Source organism: Coregonus lavaretus (assembly GCF_964263955.1).
Source record: "Coregonus lavaretus genome assembly, chromosome: 8".
Classification (NCBI taxonomy): domain Eukaryota; kingdom Metazoa; phylum Chordata; class Actinopteri; order Salmoniformes; family Salmonidae; genus Coregonus; species Coregonus lavaretus.
This window is the reverse complement of record NC_139995.1, coordinates 41,930,008-41,950,808: the sequence shown is the minus strand read 5'-3', so window position 1 is coordinate 41,950,808 and position 20,801 is coordinate 41,930,008. Positions and strand designations below refer to the sequence as shown.

The 20,801-nt window shown below is 42.6% G+C and overlaps 1 protein-coding gene across 1 annotated transcript; it reads left to right on the top strand.

Annotated features, from left to right (window-relative positions):
* Nucleotides 1–3,711: 3,711 nt before the first annotated feature.
* LOC311133616 (zinc finger CCCH domain-containing protein 11A-like) lies at nt 3,712–20,609 on the top strand. Its single transcript, XM_084167136.1, has 17 exons — nt 3,712–3,757; nt 7,611–7,737; nt 7,868–7,987; nt 9,286–9,409; nt 11,674–11,853; nt 12,289–12,378; nt 13,011–13,091; nt 13,252–13,359; nt 13,526–13,585; nt 15,461–15,559; nt 16,080–16,142; nt 16,384–16,902; nt 17,012–17,088; nt 17,201–17,765; nt 17,855–18,009; nt 18,127–18,311; nt 18,444–20,609. The coding sequence occupies exons 2-17, from the start codon at nt 7,684–7,686 to the stop codon at nt 18,628–18,630; spliced, it is 2,667 nt and encodes an 888-aa protein (XP_084023262.1). The 5' UTR covers nt 3,712–3,757; nt 7,611–7,683; the 3' UTR covers nt 18,631–20,609.
* The last annotated feature ends 192 nt before the right edge of the window (nt 20,610–20,801 follow it).

The window sequence follows — 20,801 nt, the reverse complement described above, 5'->3', positions numbered from 1 at the left end:
ATTTTTTTTAATCCACAAATTATACAGGTGCGAGAGCATTTCAGGGTGGTCAGGGAAAATCTGTCTGAAATAATCAGTCAGAGAGAATACTTCATTCAGAATACTTAATACTTCAAGACAGACAAGATGCGCAGCGGTCTAAGGCACTGCATCTCAATGCTAAAGGTGTCACTACAAACCCTGGTTCGATTCCAGGCTGTATCACAATCCGGCTGTGATTGGAATCCCATAGGGCGGTGCTCAATTGGCTAAGTGTCGTCCGGGGTAGGCTGTCATTGTAAATAAGAATTTGTTCATAACTGACTTGCCTAGTAAAATAAAAAATAATGTCTGACTCCAGATCTAAGGCCAGCAATCTACTGTCCAAATTGGAGATTTTTGGTTCCAACCACCGTGGCTTTGTGAGACGCGGCGTGGGAGAACGGATGATCTCCGCATGTGTATTTCCCACCGTAAAGCATGGAGGAGGAGGTGTTATGGTGTGGGGGTGCTTTGCTGGTGACACTGTGTGTGATTTATTTAGAGTTCAAGGCACACTTAACCAGCATGGCTACCACAGCATTCTGCAGTGATACGCCATCCCATCTGGTTTGGGTTTAGTGGGACTATCATTTGTTTTTCAACAGGACAATGACCCAACACACCTCCAGGCTGTGTAAGGACTATTTTACCAAGAAGGAGAGTGATGGAGTGCTTAGATGACCTGGCCTCCACAATCCCCCGACCTCAACACAATTGAGATGGTTTGGGATGAGTCGGACGGCAGAGTGAAGGAAAAGCAGCCAACAAGTGCTAAGCATATGTGGGAACGCCTTCAAGACTGTTGGAAAAGCATTCCAGGTGAAGCTGGTTGAGAGAATGCCAAGAGTGTGCGAAGCAATCATCAAGGCAAAGGGTGGCTATTTGAAGAATCTCAAATATAAAATATATTTTGATTTGTTTAACACTTTTTTGTTTACTACATGATTCCATATGTGTTATTTTATAGTTTTGATGTCTTCACTATTATTAAACAATGTAGAAAATAGTAAAAATAAAGAATAACCCTTGAATGAGTAGGTGTATCCAAACCTTTGACTGGTACTGTATATATATATATATATATATATAGATAGATAGATAGATAGATAGATAGATAGATAGATAGATAGATAGATAGAGAGAGAGAGAGAGAGAGAGAGAGAGAGAGATAGTTGAAGTCAGAAGTTTACATACACCTTAGCCAAATACAATTAAACTCAGCTTTTCACAATTCCTGACATTTAATCCTAGTAGAAATTCCCTGTCTTAGGTCAGTTAGGATCACCACTTTATTTTAAGAATGTGAAATGTCAGAATAATAGTAGAGATAATGATTTATTTAAGCTTTTATTTCTTTCATCACATTCCCAGTGGGTCAGAAGTTTACATACACTCAATTAGTATTTGGTAGCATTACCTTTAAATTGTTTAACTTGGGTCAAACGTTTCAGGTAGCCTTCCACAAGCTTCCCACAATAAGTTGGGTGAATTTTGGCACATTCCTCGTGACAGAGCTGGTGTAACTGAGTCAGGTTTGTAGGCCTCCTTGCTCGCACACGCTTTTTCAGTTCTGCCCACACATTTTCTATAGGATTGAGGTCAGGGCTTTGTGATGGCCACTCCAAAACCTTGACTTTGTTGTCCTTAAGCCATTTTGCCACGACTTTGGAAGTATGCTTGGGGTCATTGTCCATTTGGAAGACCCATTTGCGACCAAGCTTTAACTTCCTGACTGATGTCTTGAGATGTTGCTTCAATATATCCACATAATTTTCCTTCCTTATGATGCCATCTATTTTGTGAAGTGCACCAGACCCTCCTGCAGCAAAGCACCCCAACAGCATGATGCTGCCACCTCTGTGCTTCACGGTTGGGATGGTGTTCTTCGGCTTGCAAGCCACCCCCTTTTTCCTCCAAACATAACGATGGTCATTATGGCCAAACAGTTCTATTTTTGTTTCATCAGACCAGAGGACATTTATCAAAAAAGTACGATCTTTGTCCCCATGTGCAGTTGCAAACCGTAGTCTGGCTTTTTTATGGCGGTTTTGGAGCAGTGGCTTCTTCCTTGCTGAGCGGCATTTCAGGTTATGTCGATATAGGACTTGTTTTACTGTGGATATAGATACTTTTGTACCGGTTTCCTCCAGCATCTTCACAAGGTCCTTTGCTGTTGTTCTGGGATTGATTTGCACTTTTCACACCAAAGTACGTTCATCTCTAGGAGACAGAACGCGTCTCCTTCCTGAACGGTATGACGGCTGCGTGGTCCCATGGTGTTTATACTTGCATACTATTTTTTGTACAGATGAACGTGGTACCTTCAGGTGTTTGGAAATTGCTCCCAAGGATGAACCAGACTTGTGGAGGTCTACAGTTTTTTTCTGAGGTCTTGGCTGATTTCTTTTGATTTTCCTATGATGTCAAGCAAAGAGGCACTGAGTTTGAAGGTAGGCCTTGAAATACATCCACAGGTACACCTCCAATTGACTCAAATTATGTCAATTAGCCTATCAGAAGCTTCTAAAGCCATGGCATCATTTTCTGGAATTTTCCAAGCTGTTTAAAGCCACAGTCAACTTAGTGTATGTAAACTTCTGACCCACTGGAATTGTGATACAGTCAATTATAAGTGAAATAATCTGTCTGTAAACAATTCTTGGAAAAATAACTTGTGTCATGCACAAAGTAGATGTCCTAACCGACTTGGCAAAACTATAGTTTGTTAACAAGAAATGTGTGGAGTGGTTGAAAAACAAGTTTTAATGACTCCAACCTAAGTGTATGTAAACTTCCGACTTCAACTGTATATATATATATATATATATATATATGTATATATTGTTAGGGTGTTGGGGTAGATTTATGTCATCCTGTCTTCTGGAGATTTTATTATCTCTTTACTTTATTTAGTCTGATCAGTGGAGTAATTCTCATTATTAACAATGGCCTAAAATATAGGGTAATTACTGTGCTTGTCAGCAAGAACACTACTGTTATTCCCCAAACGTATTTTATTATTCCACTTCCCAATTGTGCCAGAGTAATAACATATTTGAAATCTGATATGCCTACTTGTGTCTTTGAAAATGAATGATATGAGATGCAGCCATTCATGGACAGTTTTGAATAAGTAATACAAAGAAGTATTGGATATTAAATGCTCCAGGCCTCAAATATAATTTTTTACATTTTAGTTTTGTGCACATGCTAGGCAGATATGGTAGAGGGACTCACAACTGAAATTTCATCCCCCCCAAATCTCAAAGTAACAAAGTCGTTGAACTGTAAGTATTAATTTAATGTCCAAAGCATCCTGAATACACCTGACCTGTTGTTTAAAAATAAAAGTATTCTCCACCCAAGTCATATGGCTAAACAATGTCAAAATACGTAGTATTGCAGGAAATTAGCTTTAATTTTATTGGGGGTGGTGCCTGGGGGCAATGAAATTCACATAGCAAATATCACTTCAAGCTTTCTTGAAAAGTTGACAGCCCTGTATTTTAGTGCAATTTAGGGAAAATTGAATTCTAAGCATCACTCAAGTCAGAAGAGGCTCAGCGAAGGTTCGTGTCATTCATTTGCTATGTCATCGCCCTAGTGTTTTAGCCCAGCCAACGTTCTTTGGCGGTTTTTCAGCCTTGGATGAATTTTAACTCGTTCTATTGTCCAGCCTACTTGTGTTGCGCAGCCAGGAGGAACCCGGCGCCGGCGGACGTGTTGCTCTCTTGTGGTGTGTGGAACATATATATATATTTAGTATTACTGGTAACTAATTAGCTTTATTCAATCATTTTGTTGTCATTGCGTTTGTATGTAAGGGTAAATCGTTAACTGGAAGTGAGGTGTGAAACGTCTTAGTTAGCGAGCCTCGTTGTAATCAGCCAGCTAACAGTAGCTAGCTAACTAACGTTAACAGCCAGACAGCTAGCTAGCTAGCTATCTAACGTTGGTAGCCAGGACAGAGTTTGGCCAGGCCTTTGAAGTGTAACGTTAGTTGCTTGCATCGACTCATTTTTAACCAGATTCGAAAGCTAGCTAGCTGTAACATTAAATTACAAGCTAACTAGTTAATGAAAATGACCACCCAGTTCATCTAACGTTAACTAGCTAATTACCAAACGGTGACAGAGTAACGGCAACTAGCTAGCGCTAACGTTAACTAACTTAGCTAGCTAACTATTTGCAATACAATGGCAAGTGACTATTGTTTTCTATTGTTTAGCTAAGCTAGTTAGCTTGTCAGGTAACTTGGCGTTGGCGTATGCTAGTCAGCTAACGGTATCTTAGTTAAGTTATTTTGATGTGTGGCTAGAAACAGTTCATACAGTAACGTTAGCTAACTAACGTTATCTACAAATGCTAGGCCTGTTTTAGTGACCTGTGGTATCCTCATTTGGAACATTATTTAGTTTAAATCATTAATTTTGTGGGGTAAAAATAGTTAAGTAAATGTTCCAATACATTTAGTTTTTTCAGTAACTACCACGCACTGAAGATTAAAATCGTATTCGCACAGTTATTCTAGTAGCTAATTCGTCTTGCTACACTGAAAATATAAAGGCAACATGTAAAGTGTTGGTTTCATGAGCTGAAATAAAATATCCCAGAAATGTTCCATACACACAAAAAGCGTATTTCTCTCAAATTTTGTGCACAAATTTGTTTACGTCCCTGTTAGTGAGCATTGCTCTCTTGCCAAGATAATCCATCCACCTGAGAGGTGTGGCATATCAAGAAGATATAAACAGCATGATCATTACACAGGTGCACCTTGTGCTAGGGACAATAAAAGGCCACTCTAAAATGTGCTGTTTTGTCACACAACAAAATGCCACAGATGTCTCAAGTTGAGGGAGCATGCAATTGGCATGCTGACTGCAGGAATGGCCACCAGAGCTGTTGCTAGAGAATGTAATTTGGCAGTACGTCCAACCGGCCTCACAACCGCAGACCACGTGTAACCACGCCAGCTCAGGACCTCCACATCCGGCTTCTTCACCAGCAGGATCGTCTGAGACCAGCCAGCTGATGAAACTGTGGGTTTGCACAACCAAATAATTTCTACACAAACTGTCAGAAACCGTCTCAGGGAAGCTTATCCGCATGCTCGTCGTCCTCACCAGGGTCTTAACCTGACTGCAGTTCGGTGTCGTAACTGACTTCAGTGGGCAAATGCTCATCTTCGATGGCTCTTCACGGATGAATCCCAGTTTCAACTGTACCGGCCAGATGGCAGACAGTATGGTGTCGTGTGGGCGAGCGGTTTCCTGATGTCAACGTTGTGAACAGAGTGCCCCGTGGTGGTGGGGTTATGGTATGGGCAGGCATAAGCTACGGACAACGAACACAATTGCATTTTAATGATGGCAATTTGAATACACAGATATTGTGATGAGATCCTGAGGCTCATTGTCGTGCCATTCATCCGCTGCCATCACCTCATGTTTCAGCATGATAATGCATGGCCCCATGTCGCAAGGATCTGTACACAATTCCTTGAAGTTGAAAATGTCCCAGTTCTTCCATGGCCTGCAAACTCACCACACATGTCACCCATTGAGTATGTTTGGGATGCTCTGTATCGACGTGTACAACAGCCTGCCAATATCCAGCAACTTTGCACAGCCATTGAAGAGGAGTGGGACAACATTCCACAGGCCACAATCCACGGCCCGCTCAACTCTATGCGAAGGGGATGTCTCGCTGCATGAGGCAAATGGTCACATCAGATACTGACTGGTTTTCTGTTCCACGCCGCCATAGCCGTGGGAAGGAGGGGTTGTCTTTCTTCTACTAGTCCTGTATTAGTGGACGGATATAACGGTCTGTAGCACATGCAAGGATTTCTTTTTCTTCCGATTTCCTTATATGAACTGTAACTCAGTAAAGTCTTTGAAATTGTTGCATGTTGCGTTTTATTTTTGTTCAGTGTAATTTCTTTAGTGTTTTATAATTTTATGTTTTAAGCTGGGATGCTGTATTAAGCTGTTTAGCTACTTACATTATTTGAAATGCCTGTCCTTGATTGTAAGATAAGAGTACAGTATGTTACTCCTCTGTTGCAAACCCATTTTGAGACCATCCAAGTTGACAAGATGTTGTGGGGGCCTCTGGACAGGTGTCAAATGATGCACAATATACAGTTTCACATTAAAATTCCAAATGTAGTACATTAAATGTGAAGGAATGGGTTGATATCCAAATGTATCAAGTAGTAAGCGCTGATTTTAGCTCCCAATAATGGATTATATAATACTCAGTTGTGTAGTTAGTCCGTTATGGTAAAATTCAGTTTGACCTATGCTCTATCACACGGTATTGTGGATGGTGTTGGCACATCCTTGTCATGTTCTACATTTCCTCTCTTGTTACACTTGGGTGAGAAACTGCAGTTCTGATATTTGACTGTTTGCAAGTCTCTGTCCTGTACTCAAACCAGTTTCTGTTCAGTTTTCCGGGGGAGTGTTTGTTTGATTTAAATCTAGGTTAAGAAGCAGCTTCTTGTCCATTCATTTAGATCTTTGGATGGGGGATAGAGTTTATTATAAAGAAAAGTAGATTCACAGAAGACATTTTTTTCATTCATTGTCGCCTGCTGGAATCCCTAGAAGCCCCACCCCACCTATATTTTTCTACATCATCCCTTGTGAAGAAGTTGACAATTTTTCTGAACCTATAGTTTTTTTATCTCCTGCCAGTTTTTTGGGATGATTTGCTGGGAGCGCAATCCCTCACTTCTCTCTCACATTTATTCCCCCCCATAAAAATAAAAAAAAGGACGTTCTTGCATCATCCATCTATAATGCTTAGCAGTCTGGCTGGAAGGAGTCAGAAGGAAGGTCATAGGACGACAAGTGTCTCTGGACCTCCCCTTTCCCTCTTATCTCACGGATCGAGTGTTCCTTCAGGACCATTATTGCCACAGAGACACCCTATTAGAAGTGCTTGAGGAAGGGAGGAATCTTCTCAGCCACTCCAGGTGAATTTAGCCGAACAAACCTCTGAAGCAGAGTCTAATTTCTCTGCAATTTATACTCTGGGTCACTTTCCTGTCGTGGACATATGTCACAATGGACCACAAAGGAATTCTAATTATTAAGAATTAAACTCTGTAGAGTTATGTTCAGTCCCTCCAGGATTCAGCGATTCTGTTGTCGCTAATTATTTTGCAAAATCACCAATACCGCACATTATGCGAGGGCTTACAAATTTGACCAATCACTGCACTATTCCTCCATTAGACAGTCAAATCATCGCAATATTATTGCATAAAACTGACCCATCACTGCAGTACAAAGAAGGCTTGCAATTTCAACCAATCACCACACATTTACTGCATAATATGGTTCAATCAAGACACACGTCAACACTTTTTCCCTCGTCAGTGCATTTGTGACATTTGACAATCATTGCATATAGCCATGCAAAATGTCAGAATTACCACAGCAAAATCAAGCATTTTTGCCTGCAAATATCACAAAGAATCCCTGCGAAATCCTGGAGGGTCTGTTGCCGCCACAGTGAAGAAATCAAATCCACTCATGCCAGAGAAATGACCATGGCTCCTGTTTCACTGTTGCCAGCCCAGGGAGAGTCCTGTTGGCCCTGAAGAGAACACCCCTGACCCAGACGTGAATCCAGTAGACCAGCCTGAACATGACTAACCATAGAGATGACTGCTATTTCTTCTACTACTCCAACTGTGCTAAAGTAGGGGTCATAACAAAAACAGCATCGGGCACTAGCATTTTTATTGCTTTTTAAATATTTTATAAATGGCAGTAAATGCAGCTCAGATGTGTAAGTATTGACATGGTTGTGTTTGCATTTCCTGGTGCAGGGTGACCGCTGCCCCTTCAGACACTGTGATGCCGCCAAGGGCAGTGAGGTTGTCTGCAGCCTGTGGCAGGAGAGCCGCTGCTTCCGACAGGTCTGCAAGTTCCGCCACATGGAAATTAAGGTAAGGATCGGTCTCCTCACTCTGTCTCTGTGTTTAGACCATCTTTGCTCATTATTGCCTGAGTTGTCACACAAACAAAAAAAAGTATATAGGGAATATCCCCTTCAGGTTTGGGCGGTATCCAGATTTTCATACCGTTTCTGTACCATACCGGGGTATACGGTATTACCGAATGTGCACACAAGGGGCGCTATTTCAAAAAACCCACAAAACAATTTAGGAAACAGGGATCTTGATCCAGAAGGGGATTGAATGTCTCTGCTGTAACCAAGAAGCTTGATCTTGACATCTAGCCACTTAGTTAGCAAACGAAATGCATAGCTGGAGCCCTGAGCTGGATATCATTTTTTACATCTTAGATTTCTTAGTTATACTTAACTTAGTTATAAGCAGTGGCATAGCACGCAGCCCCCCTCAAACTTTTTTTTAAACGGTATTGAAAATCCTACCGTTGGTAATTGGAAATACCCCAGTATATGGTATAAAGTAGGGATGTGACAAATGAACACATTTTCTTATCGTTTAAACTGCCATTTTGAAAGGTTATCCGTTAAAACACAAAAACATCATGAAATTCCAGGTCAATTCACAATGCAGAATAATGGTCCTATTACGTATGTATGACCTCTAGGACCGGGTTAATGAAGTTCTATCTACTGCGACCCTTTACAGACATAGAACCAGCTACAGCAACATGTTGATAACTTTTCAGACAATTAAATGTCGCCTCTTCCTCTCTGGTTTTATTGAAATTACACAACTTTCCCCAGTCCTTTATAGTCTTGTTGGGCTATAACACGGAAAATAATGTTTTGTGATAACTGCAATATGATTTTAATTATGTGGGGGGGGGGGGGGGGAGTGTTTTTCGGTAGACATTTTTCTTAAGGTTAAGGATCCCAACTTCGTTTAAACATTTTAACGTTTAAACGTTCACACCCTTACTATAACGGGTATATCGCCCAAGCCTAATCCTTTTAAAGCTTTTCCCGCTCTAAGCTGTGTCTCTCGAGTGGCCTTTACAGAGGAGTAGAGAAACACCCTCTCTTAAAACCTGGGTCAGGGGCTGTGCCTCTGGACCTGTCAGGTGGGACATTTGAATCTCTTGTTGGTCTCCTCACACCATGTTCTCCAGTTTTAGACCTGGGCATTTTGTCATAGAAAGGGTTGATCTTCATTTTATTGTTTTCTAAAGTAAGCGTTCACAAAGACTTGAATGTTTAATAATACAATTTTGTTGCAAGACATGCTACTACGTGTTCTGACATGCCCCCTCTCTACCTCTTCCTCTCATACAGAAAAACAGGAAGGAGATGGCGTGTTACTGGGAGAACCAGCCTGCTGGCTGCCAGAAGCCTCACTGTGCGTTCCACCATGAGAAACCACGCTTCATAGATGGCAAATACGTACCGCCCAACAAAAGTGAGTAGGCACTCTGAAAGAACAGACTCTGACCCAGCCACCGTTAACTTGCTGATCTTCATCTCCTCAGCATCGCGTGACATGATTTTCACTTGACATGATATTGTGTATCAGCAGAACAAAAATATAAACGCAACATTTCATGAGCTGAAATAAAAGATCCCAGAAATTTTCCATATGCAAAAAAACGACTTATTTCTCTCAATTTGTGAACAAATCTGTTTACATCCGTGTTAGTGAACATTTCTCCTTTGCTAAAATAATCCATCCACCTAACAGGTGTGCCATATCAAGAAGCGGATTAACCTCTTAAGGATCAGACCTTTTTTGTCCAAATTTTCGCATAAAATGACATACCCAAATCTAACTGCCTGTAGCTCAGTACCTGAAGCAAGGATATGCATATTCTTGATACCATTTGAAAGGAAACACTTTGAAGTTTGTGGAAAAGTTAAATTAATGTAGGAGAATATAACACATTTAAATCTGGTAAAAGATAATACAAATGCAAGAGAAAGGCCACAATATAATATTGCAGTTTAGGCGCAATCTATATTTTGGCCACTAGATGGCATCAGTGTGTGTGCAAAGTTTCAGATTGATCCAGTAAAGCGTTGCGATACTGGATTATTTTGTATCAAGTCTGCCCAAATGTGCCGAATTGGTCAATTGATACAAGTACATAACTATAGAGAACATACATTTTGTATTACCATATCATTTTTGTAAGTTTACACACTCCCAGGAATGTCATACATGATGGATCATTAGCTTATACACTAACTTTCACATATATAGTTGGCCGGGTGGGGTGGGTGTGGAGCCAGAGACAGCAAGGGTTCAAACTGTAAAACCCAGTTCCTACATTTGAATAAAAAAATGTATTTTATCAAACAAAACTGCTACATTTTATCTCTTGGACCCTCAGGATGACAAATCAGAGCAAGATTACTGAATGTAAGTACATTATTTACCTTCAGAGGTAAATGTATAAAATCAGTTGCCGTGATAAGTTTTTAGTTGTTGTGCACTCTCCTCAAGCAATAGCATGGTATTATTTCACTGTAATAGCTAATGTAAATTGGACAGTGCTGTTATATTTAAAATAATTTAAGCTTTCTGCCCATATAAGACATGTCTATGTCCTGGAAAGTTTGCTGTTACTTACAACAGTCATGCTAATCACATTAGCGCACGTTAGCTCAACCATCCCGTATACGGGACACCGATCATGTTGAGGTTAAACAGCATGATCATTACACAGGTGCCACCTTGTGCTGGGGACAAAAGGCCACTCAAATGTGCAGTTTTGTCACACAACACAATGCCACGTGCGTCTCAAGTTTTGAAAGAGCGTGAAATTGAAATGCTGACTGCAGGAATGTCCACCAGAGCTGTTGCCAGAGAATTGAACGTTCATTTCTCTACCATAAGCCGCCTCCAACGTGTATGGCTTTGTGTGGGCGAGCGGTTTGCTGATGTCAACGTTGTGAACAGAGTAGTAGCGGTGGGGTTATGGTATGGGCAGGCATAAGCTACAGACATTGAGCACAATTGCATTTTATAGATGGCAATTTGAATGCACAGAGATACCGTGACGAGACCCTGAGGCCCATTGTCAGGCCAATTGTCCGCCGCCATCACCTCATGTTTCAGCATGATAATGCATGGCCCCATGTCGCAAGAATTTGTACACAATTCTTTTAAGCTGAAAATGTCCCAGTTCTTCCATGGCCTGCATACTCACCAGACATGTCACCTATTGAGGATGTTTGGGATGCTCTGTATCGACGTGTACGACAGCGTGTTCCAGTTCCCGCCAATATCCAGCAACTTCGCACAGCCATTGAATAGGAGTGGGACGACGTTCCACAGGCCACAATCAACAGCCTGATCAACTATGTGAAGGAGATTTGTCGCACTGCATGAGGCAAATGGTGGTCACACCAGATACTGACTGGTTTTCTGATCCACGCCCCTACCTTTAAAAAACAAAAAAGTTATCTGTGACCAACAGATGCATATCTGTATTCCTTATGATGTGAAATCCATAGATCAGGGCCTAATGAATTTATTTCAATTGACTGATTTCCTTATGAACTGTAAAATTGTTGAAATTGTTGCATTTTATATTTATATTTTTGTTCAGTATATATTCAGGACTGAGATGAATAGCATATTTGGGCTCACTTATGAACAAACCTATTCTTTATCAGAACCAGAGTTTATCAATAGTTTCTGAACTGGATGGTTTTGTCACTCAGGTTTTGCCCTGAAAGAGGAAGAGGAGCCTCATGAGGATCCTTTGCCTCCTGTCCCTGCCTCCATCCCAGCCAACCCCCAGCTCCGTGGGGTCATTAAGGCGGAGACACAGGAGAACGTTCCCAGCCCTACCCACCCGCCTGTGGTCATCAATCCGGCAGATGATGATGAGGATGAAGATGGTGAGAAACACACTGTTCTTACGTCTTCACTAGGACTATTTAATTTTTGTGTAGTGTACTTACGTCATGTCAAGTTAATTTAAAGTGGAATCTACAAAGGTCACAACACACTTAACATAACCAAAAAGTTAGAGTAAAATATAAAGGCAATATAAACAACAAGAATAAAAAGCAATATCAAAATTAAGGAGCAAATAGTCCATAGGGCAAGAAGGAGCATGGCAGTGGAAAGATACAGAATGGAGCTGTTAAAGGGGCAGTAGCGCAGAGACGTGTGGAGCAGACCTTCAAGGTGATTAAAGTTCTAGGTGTAAATTACATTTGAAGGTGGAGAGGGTATTGATATTGTTAGGACATACAGTACTTTCTTTTGTTTGCGATTTAATTTGGGAACTACCATTTGACTAAGGGGGGTTCCTGTGTGTGTGTGCGCAGATCAGTTCTCAGAGGGGGAGGACTGCAGGTACGGCTCAGACAGATCCAGAGTGGTCTCTCCCAGGAAGATGGCTGTGGCCTCCAGCTCAGGTAAGAGGAGAACAAAGAAACAGAACACATAGAAAAGATAAACATCAACGCAGTGCCTGTTTTTTAATGCGGCAATCAGCAGTTGAATCAATAACAAAGCGTATCTTCCCCCCACTGTTTCACTAAAAAGCTGTGTGATGGAGCTGGAGAAATGTAACCACTCTCAAATTCAGACAGAGCTATGGATGTTTTAACCATGGTTTGAGACTATACAGTATTTGTTTACATTTACTTTGTTTACAAACATTGGGGTAAAACAAGATAATATTTTGGGTTCTGATGGGGTACGACAGTTGAACTAAGCTCCTAGGCATTTAAGTTATATTCTTCAAGAATCAATGGATACATCTCAATAATTTATAGTCCAACTGCAGGAAGCCCCTTTTTTAAAGTAGATTTAGTTTCAAACCCCACGAGGACTGGACTCAAACTTGAATTGACCGCTTCGCTTTTGAACGCCTCCGTGACAACAGGGTTATATTTGAAAGGTCTTGTATTTGAAAGAACAATCCTCTTAAAGCTTTGCCCACTCAAGGCTGTGTGTCTCAAGTGGCCATTACAAGACCTCATTGTCTTTGAGCGGCCCCTGTGTCTCTCTGTGATTGGCTAACATTATTTTTGGGGAGGCACAGATGACTCGCTGAACTTTGGTGTCAGAACCTTGGAGGAGATCAGACTGAGGAAAGCCCTGAAAGCCAGTATGAGGATAGCTGGTGAGTTCATCCTTCCTCTCTCCTCCTAAATGCATCGACTATTGCCTTTTGTATCGTCGTCAATATTAGAAAAACTGTCATTTCAATGGAGCACTTATCTTTTCTGTTCTCCTACTGTTAGTGATACGGTGTGAGTTTATCAACTGTCCTTGTCTCTCAGGTTATCCAGTTCCTGGCCAGGGCTCAGACCAGAGAAACAACGGAGTGAGCAGCGAGAAGGAGAACATGAAATCCTTCATCCGACCATCTCCCTTCACAGCTAAGGATGGTAAGAATCATTGAACACTGATCTAGCTGAGCCCCCGTCGTGTATGCATTGATAAACAAGATTAGATGTTTTCCCAGTTTTAATATTGTTGAAGTGAATCCCACAAGTACATATGAACACACACTCGCTACATGTCATGTGTAACATATGCATGCTACCCCCTCAGACACTGTGGTGTTTGGTGAAGAGACTGGGAGACGCAACGTCGTGGAGAGAATAGTCAAAGGTACATCTGAGACTTCTGGAAACTCCAATGTCTTGTATTGTCGAAGTTAAAGAATGAATCAGAGGAAAGCGTGCATACAGTACCAGCTGAGAATCACTAACAATTACATTTGTCATTTAGCAGAAGTTCTTACCCAGAGCGACTTACACTGCCAGTCCATGTACAGTGCCTTGCAAAAGCATTCATCCCCCTTGGCGTTTTTCCTATTTTGTTGCATTACAACCTGTAATTGAAATTGATTTTTATTTACATTTCATGTAATGGACATACAAAATAGTCCAAATTGGTGAAGTGGAATGAAATAAATAACTTGTTTCAAAAAAATTATACAAAATAAATAACGGAAAAGTGGTGCGTGCATATATATTCACCCCCTTTGCTATAAAGCCCCTAAATAAGATCTGGTGCAAACAATTACCTTCAGAAGTCACATAATTCGTTAAATAAAGTCCACCTGTGTGCAATCAAAGTGTCATATGATCTGTCACATGATCTCAGTATATATACACCTGTTCTGAAAGGCCCCAGTCTGCAACACCACCAAGCAAGCGGCACCATGAAGACCAAGGAGCTCTCCAAACAGGTCAGGGACAAAGTTGTGGAGAAGTACAGATCAGGGTTGGTTTATAAAAAAATATCCGAAACTTTGAACATCCCACGGAGCACCATTTCAATCCATTATTAAAAAATGGAAAGAATATGGCATCACAACAAACCTGCCAAGAGAGGGCCGCCCACCAAAACTCACGGACCAGGCAAGGAGGGCCATAATCAGAGAGGCAACAAAGAGACCAAAGATAACCCTGAAGGAGCTGCAAAGTTCCACAGCAGAGATTGGAGTATCTGTCCATAGGACCACTTTAAGCCGTACACTCCACAGAGCTGGGCTTTAAGGAAGAGTGGCCAGAAAAAAAGCGATTGCTTAAAGAAAAAAAATAAGCAAACACGTTTGGTGTTCGCCAAAAGGAATGTGGGAGACTCCCCAAACATATGGAAGAAGGTACTCTGGTCAGATGAGACTAAAATTGAGCTTTTTGGCCATCAACGAAAACACTGTCTGGCGCAAACCCAACACCTCTCATCACCCCGAGAACACCATCCCCACAGCATGATGCTGCCACCACCATGCTTCACTGTGGGGATGTTTTTCCATCGGCAGGGACTGGGAAACTGGTCAGAATTGAAGGAATGATGGATGGCGCTAAATACATGGAAATTCTTGAGGGGAAACCTGTTTCAGTCTTCCAGAGATTTGAGACTAGGACAGAGGTTCACCTTCCAGCAGGACAATGACTATAAGCATACTGCTAAAGCAACACTCGTAGTTTAAGGGGAAACATTTAAATGTCTTGCAATGGCCTAGTCAAAGCCCAGACCTCAATCCAATTGAGAATATGTGGTATGACTTAAAGATTGCTGTCCACCAGCGGAACCCATCCAACTTGAAGGAGCTGGAGCAGTTTTGCCTTGAAGAATGGGCAGAAATCCCAGTGGCTAGATGTGCCAAGCTTATAGAGACATACCCCAAGAGACTTGCAGCTGTAATTGTTGCAAAAGGTGGCTCTACAAAGTATTGACTTTAGGGGGGTGAATAGTTATCTTTTCTGTTTTTTTTCTTTTCTTATTTCTTGTTTGTTTCACAAGACAAAATATTTTGCATCTTCAAAGTGGTAGGCATGTTGTGTAAATCAAATGATACAAACCCCCCAAAAATCTATTTTAATTCCAGGTTGTAAGGCAACAAAATAGGAAAAATGCTAAGGGGGGTAGCTACACAATTGTACAATCATGAGCTACAAAATCACACTGGGCGTTATTAGTTGTCCTACCACCTACACCCTAAACTTCCATGACCATTAACCTTTGACCTTTTAGAAGTTCCTGCCGGTGGTGACCTGCCAATGAAACGCCGTCTGGCCGAGCGCCTCGGGAGGAACATGGAGGAGGATGAAATGGACCTGCCCCCTCGGAAAGGTGAGCAAGGGGAAACTAATATATCCACAGTGGATTTAATTACCTCAGACTAATAGGAATACTAGTTCTTAAGAGTATGTAATTGAAATTGTATATTTAGTCTTTGTTCTTTAATGTTATATGTTGTGTCGATGGGCTACAACGAAATATTCATGTTCATTAGGGCACGGAACTGATTTTTTAAAATTATGTTTGGCAAGAGAAAACAAAAATGTGCGTTTCTTATTGGTAGTCCCTCCCTGTTTCAGTCTGTCCTCCGTGCCTAATGAAAATGACCCTGGTTGTACTAATTAGTTCAAGCCCCTGATTAGTGCTTTATCTGAATCAGGTGTGTCTGTGATGGAACAAAGGAATGCACACTAGTTTCTCTTTAGGGCCAGGGTTACCCACCTGTGCCACATGAGATACGCAATAGTTGTATTGTTTGTGATTTGTTGATACTAAGAAGTAAAACCATTGTTGATAGTCATTTTCTTGGAGAATTTGGACTGGTTTTCATGTTATTTTCTTCTCCAAACAGCTCTGAAACCTGTCAGGGACAGACTGGGATTACCTGTTGAACCCACTGCTGCATCTGAATCAGGTAATCATTAACTCACCTCCTCTCACAATTAACAAGTATCTCTTGAAATGTCTCTCTTAAAATTACTTATTAAAATCAAAATCATTAGAATGACTATTTTAATTTAGTTACTTTGTATATTCTTCTGTAAAGCGCTTTGGGTAGCTAATAAAATATGTTTAAATGGTTTAACAGTATCTGTCTGAACAGTATACAGCTATTCTCCTTTTGTCATAATGTTGATAACTAACCTCTCCCTCAGCTGAGAGCAACAGCAAGACTAGAGCGTCTGAAGTAATCCGCATCAAAACCCTGGAGGAGATCAGGCAGGAGAAGTTGGCCAAGACCCAGGCTCAGGGTCAGGGGGACGACCATCGCCCTTCAGTCCCTGATTCCACCGCTACCAAGGCCCCAAAGAGAAGCGCCGCTGTCAAATCTGCAGCTGGCCTTCACGTGAAGACCACCTTTGAGATCCTCCACGCCAAGAGGAAGCTGGAGGAGGACCAGGGGCCCAGCCTCAGGAAGGCCAAGCAGCCGGCTGTGGAAGCAGCTCCAGGGAACTCCCAGGGACCCCCAGAGCCAGTCATGCTCATGCGGGTGGCCCCTCCTGGGGGAAGAGTTAAGGTGAAGACCCTGGAGGAAATCCGCAGGGAGAAGGCAGCCAGGATGCAGGCCCTGGGACAGGAGGCATTTAACATGAAGATCCCAGGCTCCGACCCGGCCTCCGGAGAGGGAGGTGCCAAGAAGTCCTGCATACTGCGCATCAACAAACCAGCTTCTGGTTAAAAAAATGTTTTCTTTGATTTGAGAACCCTTTTCCAATTGCTCATAACGACCACTAGCTGTAGTGTTTTGTATAATTCTAAGACATTATTTTGTTGTCCTTACAGCTGCCAGCACTACCACCCAGAAGACATCCGAGGTGACCGAGAAGAAGCCAGCTGAGCCTGCTGCTGTTGCTACTGAGGTAAGACTTCCATACCTTCTATCATGTGTGTCCTGTCTGAATACCTTAGATCCAGATATGTAGTTCTACTCTGAATCAGAGCGGGTAATCAATGAATAGCTCTGGTCTTTAGGCCACCCCTGCTAATGGTAGCAGCGTGAATGTGAAGACCTTCGAGGAGATCATGCATGAGAAGAGGCTCCGCAAGCAACAGCTGCAGAAGGAGCAGGCCTCGTCCACCAGCCACTCAGAGGGCTCCGTCAAGGCTGAATCTACCCATAAACAGGCCGCAGGCCCCGCCCCCCAGAGGGAGAACAGGGCGAGGGTGAGCCCCTCTGCCGCCCCCTCACCCCCCACCATCACCCTGGAGGCACCTGCCCAGGCGCCCAAGGCCCTCCTTCGCCAGCGCATCACGCTCAAACCCAAGGCAGCCTCCCCTCTGCCCTGTGCCACCGCCTCCCCCCAGCAGGGGTCTCCACTGATGCAGGCCGAGCCAGACTCCCCCTCCCTCAGCCCCAGGAGCTCCAGCGCTGCCCCAGGCAAAAGGGAGAGAGGCTCCCCAGGAGGTTCCAGTCCCCCCAAGCAGGCTGCCTTAGCAGCAGCTGCCTCCCCTAGGCCCTCCAGGGAAGAGGCTCCAGTTGAGAAGGCTCAGGATGGAGCTCAGAAGAAATCCCCTGGGCAAGCTACTGAAGCTAAAGGTACGTGCCTGCAGAGAAGAAATCCCAAAATCTTATGCAAAGATCAACTCCAAAGTATTAGTCTTACCTCCTGTGTGCTGTTGTTTCAGTGAGGCCCAAGCTGAACGTGAGGCCTTCTGTGATAAAGCCAGGCCAGAAAAGGAGAGAAGCAGAAAGATCTGCTGTTGCTGCAGTCAAACCCCTCAACTGCACCTCCACAGCACAGGAAGAGCCACAGCAGGAGCTGCCCTGCAAATGGAGAGAGGTAGGTCTCAAAGCTCACGCTCTCTGTGACAGGATTCCTTTGTGATGTTATGGAGATGTACTTTATAAAACCACTGTTAATATAACCTGTGTTGATAACCTTGTGTGTTCTCGCCAGGTGTCCTCTCCCTCCTCCAGAATGCAGGCCCAAATAAGCCTGATGGTTCCCAGGAGTCCCCCCACCACCCTGGGCCTGGGCTGCAGCTCCAGTCCCCTGAGAGAGGAGTTCCAGGCGGTCCCTGTCAAACAGCACAGCCCAGCCATCACCACAGCAGCCCCAGACACCTGCATAGTCCCACAGAGGTAACACTGGCAAACCGCGCTACAGTTACAACTCACCTTTTATACTGTCATATGGTTAAATCTAAAATAAACCCAAACTTCTATGGCTGAATGAGGTTAAATGAACTCTGCTCCTCTCGCTCTCCTCACCAGTCCTTTGGTGAAGACGCCCACCCAGCCCAAGGCTCGGCGGCCCACCGCTAGCACCTCCGCCATGGACGAATTTGACGAACTGATGAATGAGTTTACAGATGACCGTCTGGAAGATGACTTGGAGCTGGACCCCGGCAAGGGAGAGGATGACTACCTGCTGGAGCTGTCTGAGATGATTGACAGCTAACCCAATCATGACCCCTGGCCGACCCTTGACCTTGAGTAATGCAAATGTTAATGTAACCTGATACCCCTGACTGAACTAGAGTAAGTCCTACATTCATCACCACCAATAGAATTTCACCACCGGAACTAATCAACAACCCTCAGTCAACCACCTGAACTAAACACCAGTTGAACTTTAAGCTACTACCAGAGAAACTCACAGGGCATCACCTATCACTGCCATTAGAGTAGGGTTGATTTGACACATCTCCTCATTGATTTGGGGAAGTATGTTTTTATGTTACTGAAAATCCCCAACCACCTTCACCATCTCTCAGCCCATTAAATGGTAGTAGACTGGTTGCTAGCTCCAACATGTCAGAGGGGACTTATGTTATTTTTCAATTAAAATGCATTTTATTTTACATTTTTAGATGGTACTGTTTTTACTCTTTACTATTTAATTCATGGTTGTTACCTTTTTGTCCTGGAAAAACAATCCTTTATGTATTTTAATTTCTGCACCTTTTTGATTATTTGATTTTTACATTTACATTTAGTCATTTAGCAGACACTCTTATCCAGAGCGACTTACAGTTAGTGAGTGCATACATTATTATTTTATATATTTTTTCATACTGGCTCCCCGTGGGAATCGAACCCACAACCCTGGCGTTGCAAACGCCATGCTCTACCAACTGAGCTACAACCCTGCCGGCCATTCCCTCCCCTACCCTGGATGACGCTGGGGCCAATTGTGCGCCGCCCCATGGGTCTCCCGTTTGCGGCCGGCTACGACAGAGCCTGGATTCGAACCAGGATCTCTAGTGGCACAGCTAGCACTGCGATGCAGTGTCTTAGACCACTGCGCAATTTGATGACACTAGTAGTGATATACTCGTCTAAGGGTTTTCTTTTTTTGGTCCCGAATGAGAACATGAAAAAGCAAACATTTGGTTAGGGAATGACATACAAATATTTTTCAAACGTCCTCAGTAATTACCATCTTGCATTGTAAAGACGAGCTTGTGGTCTTACCTGCCAAGCCTGTCACCCATGGTTGTTCAATCATGTATCATTGTTTGTGGCAGAAAGACTGAATCTGTGTATACTTATAAGACTGCTTTAAATGGAAGAGCTACAATAATTAACTGGTCTAGCAGGGTGTCGGACTGCTGCTACAATTACAATAGTTAGCCTGCTCCTGCCTCCTGTATTTGCCTTGGGCTCAGGTCTACTGTCGGACTGACGCTCCAAAAATCATGTACAACGTTTTATTCACCTCTAGTTCTGAACTGATATAACGGTAAATTTAAAGTGGTTGTGGGAACTTTGTATAAGCTATATTTGAGATTAACTAAATGGAAAGATGGGTTGAATAATGAAATGAATGTTTACCCTCAAAAGTAAGTATTTGGACCTACAAGTAAGTTTTGTATTACAGAAGCTAACTGTGAAATTAGTCCCTTTTTAAATACAACTACCATGTTCCTCTAGTTTTGGCTACCTATTGTTTTTTCCCCCTTTTTATTTATGAATTGTACACTGGTCAACAAATGTATGTTTGGAAGAAATGCCATTTTGTATCATGTTTTAAACCTATCCAATTACTTCTGACTGAACTCACACAGTTGAATATGAAACATTACTGTTTAACATCCAACCTGCTCGCTTGTTCAAACTTTTGTTACAAATAGTGTTTTCTAGTCTTAAAATGTGAAAAAGCAGCTTCTCAGGGACTACGAATCTGCTGTCTGACTTTGAATTCTACTGACACTTTCCACTTTCCTCTGCTACCATGTGACATTTGGCCTTAGTGGTTGGAGTACCTGTTGGTCCTGTCCCATGTCAACTGTGATCAGATATCTGCTGATCAGAGTTGTATGATCTTGGATGAGGAGCCTGTTGGTTGTGTATCTGTACCTGCTTGAGCCTGTTCTGATATTCATGATCTAAATGTCTAAAGGGTGTTGTATATAATAAAAAAGGCTTTCATGACAAGTTGCTATCCCCTAGTCTCTTTGTATTCCAGAGGTGTATGTCGAGGACTGAAGACATGCCAATCTAAGAAAGTGGTTCAGTTATCGCTACATTGGAAAAATCTGAGTGCCAGGGTCATGTATGAGTTCATTAGGTGGCCTAAACTTACCTGGAGCGATCAACTACTGTTGAATGTATAACTCTTGAAATTTG

What these genes read in the sequence shown, in the direction of transcription:
- LOC311133616 (XM_084167136.1), top strand. Translation starts at nt 7,684, where the DNA reads ATGACTAACCATAGAGATGACTGCTATTTCTTCTACTACTCCAACTGT. An exon ending in TCCCTTCACAGCTAAGGATG is followed by an intron (nt 13,360 to 13,525) that starts GTAAGAATCATT and finishes CTACCCCCTCAG; the next exon opens with ACACTGTGGTGTTTGGTGAA. An exon ending in GCAAGCTACTGAAGCTAAAG is followed by an intron (nt 17,766 to 17,854) that starts GTACGTGCCTGC and finishes CTGTTGTTTCAG; the next exon opens with TGAGGCCCAAGCTGAACGTG.